Source organism: Nelumbo nucifera, chromosome 2 (genome assembly GCF_055504915.1).
Source record: "Nelumbo nucifera cultivar China Antique chromosome 2, China Antique-T2T, whole genome shotgun sequence".
Classification (NCBI taxonomy): Eukaryota; Viridiplantae; Streptophyta; class Magnoliopsida; order Proteales; family Nelumbonaceae; genus Nelumbo; species Nelumbo nucifera.
In genome coordinates this window covers 47,958,268-47,966,185 of record NC_142650.1, presented here as the reverse complement: position 1 = coordinate 47,966,185, position 7,918 = coordinate 47,958,268, and the positions used below count along the sequence as shown (strand labels likewise).

Here is a 7,918-nt window from a genome sequence, read left to right as displayed (position 1 = left end):
GCCTGTCCTGGCCATACATCAGGAATATCTTCTGTAATTATATTTATTATTCATTAAGAGAAGTTTTCAAAATAAGTGGGATGTAACTGTGAGGTTGATGTAAAGCATACTCTATGAAAAACTGATCCCAATTTGTGACGGGAACTGCTCCTCACAAATGGGCATTTCATAGGCACATCCATTATGCATTGGAAATATCTCCCGTGAATAATAACTAATAAATATGGGGAGATTCCCAATGCATGATTGGATGTGCGTGTGAAACGCCTGTGAGGCATGAGGTATGAGGAGCAGATCCGGTCTCAATTCATAGGTGATGGGTCTAACCCTAACGACTCTAACCTTGTCCATGGGGCAAAGAAAACTCAAGTTGAAGAGGCCCTTTCAGCTCAAACCACAGAAACGAGTCCGGATTTAGCAAATCAAAGATTGCTTTCTCAAACTGCAGAAACGAGTCCGGATGTTAAGAAAATAAAAATGTTTTTTGGGTTAATGGGGACCCAGACAATAGAAAAGATGTTAAGAAAATTAAAAAAAATATGTTTTTTGGGTTATATTAAAATCAATTTCAATGCCTTTTGCAAGAAACTATTTGAGCAAGATTTTGAATTACAAAACTTATAACTTGGGAAGCTTATAATTTAGCTACGAAGTTTAGTTATAAAATGTCTAGTTGTTAACCACTATTGAAGAGGTTCAATCTAATTATAAAATATTTGAAAGGTCCAATCTAATCCCTACTCCTTGAAATCTCAGGAATGTAATGTCAAACTGCTGGGAAGAAAAGATAAGTAGGTAGAATTTGCTACAGGCACATGTATTCAGAGGCAAACCAAGCACGGATTGACCAGCTAACAAGGTTCTTTCTTTGTCTAGTGGTATTGTTTCTCTCTATTTTATGATTTAACTTCTATTTGTTTTGGTGATTTTGTGGGGCGTGCTACCCTATAGTACCTTTTGTTTCTATCCTAAAAAAACATCGCATGCTCAGATTGCTCTTTAAAAGTATTAAAATTTAAGAATCTAGGAACCTTCCTCCTAGCCACCAGCTCCACGGTCTGACACATGTAAATAATAATACTTTTCGTTCATGTTCATTCTTTTCTTCTCTCTCATGTGGTAGTATGGGTTTAAGCTCTGCCTTTTACAACACAACTACAATGTTGGTTTTCAGGGATTTTAAAGACATGGGCAGGGTTCAACCTTTCTAAGAGAAACCAATATGATGGCTATTTTATTCGTTCTGACAAATTGTTCTTCGTCTGTTTGTTTATATTCTAGATAGATAAATATAGATACGGTAGCCTTGTGCTTTGTGGGAAAATCACTTCATTTTACGACCAGGCTACAAGAATTTGTTAAAGCAGTTCTTTTTCGCCGGAAATAGCAATTTGACGTTGGAAGATGGAGAACCCAGAGAGGCAGAACCGGGTGCCTTTGTCGGAGGTGGTCTCTGATTGTGTCAGGCGCTGGTTTCAAGACACACTTAAGGAGGCCAAGGCCGGCGACAGTGGCATGCAGGTCTTGGTGGGTCAGATGTATTACAGTGGTTATGGAGTTCCTAGAGATGCGCAGAAGGTGAATTCTTGGGGCTTTCGTATTTTTCCATTTATATGGGTTTTTTTCTTGAGTTTCTAATCCGCTTTTCGGAGTTGTATTTTTTTGTCAGTAAATCTAATTATCTAAAGTCGCAGGGAATTAGGGTTCTTTTTTCATACTAAGATCCTTTTTTTTAACCTTTTCTTGTTTCGGTAGATTTTATGGGGCAATGCAAGTCTTCCTTTTTCCTCTGTTATGATCAGTCTTATTTTGAGAACTTCATTTTATGTTGGAATTGTAGGGAAGAGCTTGGATTACAAGAGCTTCAAGAAGTCGATCTTCTGTTTGGAAGGTTAGCGATAAACATCCAGGTGATTCCCTATCTATCTATCTATCCATTTATGATTATGTCTCTGTTTGTCTTAGAAACTTCTATTTGGTTCTCGTTAGGTTATAATGCGAGTGATTCAGATTCAGATGAGGAGGTGAAAGCTGCTGATGCCAAATAGATTATATGGGCTTTGAAAATTAAAACAAAAATGAAAAAGTAAGTAGGCTTTTTCTACATTTCCTCTTTTTCCTGGACTATGCTTCATCAACCTTCTTATGGTCGAATTTGTTGTATTTATTCTTGTGGCAAGAATTCTGGCTATTGGATGGCCTTCTTTCTTTTTTTTCTTTTAAATAAATATTTATATTCTGATGCACTTGGTCAATATAAAGGCATCAAAGGACAATCATGGAGCACAATAGACTATGAGTTTGTAGTAGAGTATGATCCTATTCCATTACCAAATAACTTTAGAAGGCTCGAGTATAATTTGTTTTAAAATAAGCATCAAGTACCTGCCACTGGGTATAGCTGTTATGGATATTGTTGGTCACTGAAAGCTTGGTGAAATTACTACCTTCTCTACAAGGTCATCTTCCTTTTGGTGATATTATATCTTCTTGATTAAATTCCTTGTCTTTATTGATCGTGATGAGAGGAGAGAGGTGTAAACTCAAAAATTTAGTTAATTATTGTCTAGAGGGAAGTAAAGCTCAACTTATAAACATTTTGTTTTTCAGTTGGTAGCCTCGGGTCATACATTGATTTAGTCTTTTCTCTCAGGTTCATTTATTATGTTCCCCCACCTCAGGGAGGTTTTATAACTTGACTACTTAGCACCAGATTTGTGTTTTTTTATGGAGTTGAATGTTTTGTCTCCTTTTCATAATTGGTATCATCACCTTTGGGATCAACTATTAGGTGTCAATCTTCTGCCATAATGTTTTTGAAGAACACTCATCTTTCTTGTCCTAGGTAACCGCAGAATATATTATAGGTTTATTTATGGTAACCTATTCCAAGCCCTCCCAAGTTGACACAAGAATGATGTGCCAAGTTAATGCAGGTGTGGAATGTGCAAAGTCAATTAACATAAGTCCTGTCCCTTTGGATCTGACAGTAAGCCCTTATTTATTCCTTCTTTATCCTTCTGTTAGTTTTTCATTTTTAAAACAAATTGTTCGAAAATGTTCAATTAGAAACTAATTACTTAATTAGCTATAGTATCTTGTGCAAATACTAGTTAGTTCTACTATTCTATTTAACATTTGATGATTACTATCTGTGATGTTTCATATATTAATTAATCAAGTCATAGAATGACCATAAACAATTATGTTAAGAACTAATTAATTATTATAAATAATTAAAAAACAAGACAATTAACCAGTTAATTAATGTAAATAATTAGTTCTGATAAAAAACTAATGTAAATAATTAATTATATGAATACTAACTTTGTTTCCATTATAATTATACAATACCATAGTTGTCAAGGCACCTGCCTATGTGATAAGGTGCTATATGGGTGGTTTCTTAGAGTCTTTGTCTTTCATGCATGCACAGTCGGTGCCTGCCTTGCCATAAGGTGCCAGATTAAGCACTTGTGCAACTGGTTAGGCAACACAAATGGCAAGTCAGGTGCCTTATGAGATATTGTGGTTGTGGTCTGTTTCCTTTTCTTTTTATTCCTTTCCCTTTTTGTTTTGTACATTGAGATGCATATGCTATTGTCAGGTTGAACTCTACATGCTGGTTTGTTTTGTTTTGTTTTTGTTTTTGTTATTTTTTTTTTCTATTTGGCATTGCATGGTGTTATAATGTTCATTTTACTCTCGTAAGTCATAACCCATCGACCCATGGTATCCAATCTTAAAACTGAATTGAGGGTAGTCCAGGCATCACAGATATCAATTAGTCTCCTCTCCCTCTCTCTCTCTCTCTCTTTCTCTCTCTTGGTAAGATGATGTAGTCTAATTCTCACTTGGTTGGAAGTGGTAGATATCAAGGAATATGAACAAGCAGGTGAAACTTAGTTACTTGAGAGGTGCTACATATTAGAAAGCTTGAGCAAGTGGAAAGAATATTACTCAACCCAACTGATTAAAGTGCTGCCCTAATTATTTATGGTTCTGTACACAACTCTGTTGCATCATTGTACTTTATCAAGATTCATATCCTCAACCAGATTATCCCAATTATTTGCACCAAGCCATTCCTCACTGTGCAATTACTGGCCTTCTTTGTACATGGCTAAACCATCTGACTGAACTTCATCTCATCTTGTTACCTAAATGGGACTATTCTTGTGTCTTCTTTTCATTTTTAAATGTATTATTGCTAATCTTGCTACTAAGTCATCTTTGCATTCTCATCTACCTAATCTCTCATCTTCTTGATATGTTATTCCTAATTACTCAGCACACTGTTACACATAAATTGGTCTTATAGTTGTGGTCATTTTATAAAACTTTCCTTTTGGTCTCATTGGTATGTCCTAATAACAGAGCATACTCGAATCCTTGATGCATTTCTTCGTTTTAACCAGCTTGCTCTAATTTTATGAGTTAGCATGCTCTTCTGTTTCTCCCTAATGGTTAAGCCAAAGGTATAGCAAATGGCGCTTTTGGGTCATATCTTGAGCATTATTCTTAATTGCATCCTCATCACTTTCTACTAAAATTGCAACATATCTAATAGGGAATAAGAAAGGAAAAACTTTCAAGGATTTAAGTGAATAGATTATATTTTTTTTTATTGAGTATTTAATTTGAAGGGTAAAAGGGTGTGGAGATTTTGCCAGATCATGGAAGGAGATGTCTGAAACTGAGTACAGAGATGTTTGAGGCCCACATTGTAGCTGTTTGGATGAGAGAGAAACCATATGAGGGGGCATGGTTTTAATCTCTGTTTCTAATGGATTCTTTCACTTGTTCTTCAAATTTAATGTCATTGAAACATTTTTTTTTGAAGAGGGTAAATACTAAAGTAAACATTGTATTGCTTTAAAACTATATCAGAGATTTACACCAGATCCTGTGTACAAAGAGTCTATACATGAGGGTTCTGAATACATAGTCAATAAGATTCAAATATTAGTTCTCAGAAAGGTAGGCAGAATCAAACAGGCTTGGGTGAGGGACATCCCTGAAAAGTTAGTTTCATTGAAAGTTTGAAACATTGTTGACTGTTTATGTGAGCAGAAAGAGAGCTGTTACCTGTGATATATGCCTGTTCTCCTAAAATATTTTTAGGAGACACCTCAGCAAATTCCTACTTTTTTTTCCTATAAAATATGTATGTTCCTTGCTGATAAAAAATGTATGTTCCTCTATTTCATCTGCAAAAAGTTATTTACTGTACATTCTTTGTGGCATGGACCCTTAACCTACTAGTTGTTTGAGAAGATTCTTTGATTGTTTGAATGGTGTTGTTCGCCCTTTTCATTATGTTCCTTCTCATTGTTATATTGTTCTTGGAAAGTTCTTGCAAAATCTAGTTACTTATTGAATCTATTGTGTACAGTTTAGTAAAACTCAATCTGATTAATTATACACATGCATGTGGTTACATGTATACTTGTTTGCATTTGGTTATATCAAGTTTTTACATGCATTGAAGCTAATCATGTAGCTTGTACCCTGCATGCCTCTAAGAAGCAGACTTATCAAAGACTAAACATACTTAAAAGCACGTGTTCAAAGTGGTCCTGCAGGGCTTTCTCTTGTATGGGCATTGTATGGTTCATTAAAGAAAAATGAAACTGAATGTATGACAGTGAGGTGAAAGCAAACTTAGGGTTCCGAATGCTTAAAAACAAATAAGTTGGCCTTGTTCTGCAGGACTTTTCTCTTATACGAGTGTTATATGATTTGGTAAAGGAATAAATGAATAAAAGTAACTGTCAACAAGAATAATTATGATTAATGCAGCTAGACTTGGATGGGATCGTACAGTCAGACTGGGAATCCGTGAATTTCCCGGGTTCCAGTTATTGTCAATTTTCATGGTCTGGATGAGTAAATTACCATTTAAGCCAGTACATACTGATTCAACTGTGCCCTTATCTTTTACATCCAATCTAGTTATAGAACTTTTGAACAAAAAGCATGAATCCAAAGATCTAGTTAATAAAAGAGGTTTGTGACACATGATTTGTGGACTCCTCAATTGATCCATGGGATGCTGATGTGGACGACACCATCAACATGGTTAAGACAATTGTGAAATGCAGGATGGAAGGTCCAAATGAAAATGCCTGCACCAAAAAAGAAGAAAGATAGTTGAACTCTCCAGCTTACTGGGTTTTGCTTGTGGAGCTTTACACCATGAATCTATGGTTTTATGCACATTTTAATGAGGAAAAAATTGGCTGTGCACGTTCAACAGCCTGAGCTTTGAACACTCAACAGCGCTCTCCCTGCATGACTCACACACCCAGTGCAACAAAATTGGTGCTGGATGCAGCATGGTTGGGTCATGGGTGAAGTAACGTGCCACACAGGGAGAGCCCTGTTGACAGCCCAAGCCGTCAAACGTGGACAGTCAAAAAGTTTACTCCATTTTAGCAGCTGATAGTTGTTGTATATGAACGATTAGTCATTAGACCATGTTGTGCGGGATCCTTTTCTATATATTAGGCGCTTTATGCTGTGTGCTAATCCTGTGCTGCTTTCAGTTTGCAGGGTCATGACATGGCCACACCAGACCAGACAATCCTGTTCCATCATTTCTTTCGATTCCCCCCTCCCCTTTTTTTCCAGACATTGCCCATGGAAAAAGATGTAACTATACCTTATTGGAATTTATGCTTTAGTTAATTTAAGGGAATTTTTATCCTTGTTCTATGGCATTGTTTCTTTGAGCGAATATGATATTCATGCTTTCTGATTCATTAAGAATTACCATTTCCCAGTATATTACGGACAAGTTACCATGGCCATAGGTTAGATCTGCAAATTATTCCCGTAGTAGCTCCTTTACATGAATAGAGAAATCTGTTGTTGCAGTCATCATCATTAGGTGTTGGCATCTTGCCAAAGAGTTTTCTGTATCAACTATCAACTGATCCATGCCCAAAGATGCCCGGTGTCAATTGGACTGGATTTGGTACAAATAGGACCAGGTCCAATCCAATCTGATGAATAGTTTTGACCATATTGGACCTGTCCAATTCAATGTCTGGATCAAGGTTTTTTACGAACCGGACAATGAACTAGTCAGGGGTTCAGTTTCTGGGTGGAACGGTCTGATTGTTTAAACCGAATGGATGGCCTGTTCTGACAAAAGAATAAAAAATTAAAAAAATAAACAGTCAAAATTGCTGAACAGTTTGACTGCTTGGATCAGTGGTTTGTTGACCAAATCAACGTTTTTTTGGCAAAATAATGGTTTGGGGGTAAAATGGAATTGGTCATTTGACCGGTTCTCGGTTTTTTTGGTCCGATTGTCTGGTCCGGTCCGGTTTTTGAAAACTATGGTATGCAATGTCTGGATTGGTTTACATCAAGGTTTTTGAACTGTCATTGACCTGGACGGTCGGATCATTTGACTCGGAAACCATCCAGGCAATCGGTTCTGTTTTACCCTAAACCCAGTTTTTGGCCAAAAACCGTTGAAACATCAACCTGTTCAACAGTTTTTGACTGTTTTTTATTTTTAATTATTATTTTTATTTTTTTAATTTATTTGTCAGAACGAATTGTCTATTCGAACCAGACAGTCAGACCGTCAACCTAAAAACTGATGATCAGAATGATTTCATTTCCGGGTCATTTATTTAGAAGTTCTTGGATATCATGTCTTTTCAGGCATCATAGTCGAACCCATTTTAGATATAGATAAAACTGAGATTATGATGCCAATATTCACAGAGACTTTTGCGGTAGACATCCCGAGTCCCTGTTGGCAGCATGCCGGTTGCCACAGCGGTGCTTGTCCCAAACAAAGTGAAGCGGCTTCCCCTGTACCAGGTAAGCTTTACTAATACTAACCGCGCCCTTTTTTCGTCGAAGCAAGCTTTAGTTACTAACCACCTAACTCTTCCTC

General features: G+C 36.6%; 1 protein-coding gene across 3 annotated transcripts; it reads left to right on the top strand.

The window, feature by feature from the left end:
* Positions 1 to 673: 673 nt before the first annotated feature.
* Positions 674 to 6,717, top strand: LOC104602492 (uncharacterized). Of its 3 annotated transcripts, none has more exons than XM_010266203.3 (5): positions 674 to 859; positions 1,282 to 1,578; positions 1,841 to 1,910; positions 1,990 to 2,086; positions 6,549 to 6,717. In XM_010266203.3, the coding sequence occupies exons 2-4, from the start codon at positions 1,405 to 1,407 to the stop codon at positions 2,046 to 2,048; spliced, it is 303 nt and encodes a 100-aa protein (XP_010264505.1). In that variant the 5' UTR covers positions 674 to 859; positions 1,282 to 1,404; the 3' UTR covers positions 2,049 to 2,086; positions 6,549 to 6,717. The 3 variants fall into 3 exon arrangements, with proteins under 3 accessions (XP_010264505.1, XP_010264503.1, XP_010264504.1); XM_010266201.3 differs by having other exon boundaries at positions 675 to 878; XM_010266202.3 differs by lacking the exon at positions 674 to 859 and adding an exon at positions 928 to 1,067.
* The last annotated feature ends 1,201 nt before the right edge of the window (positions 6,718 to 7,918 follow it).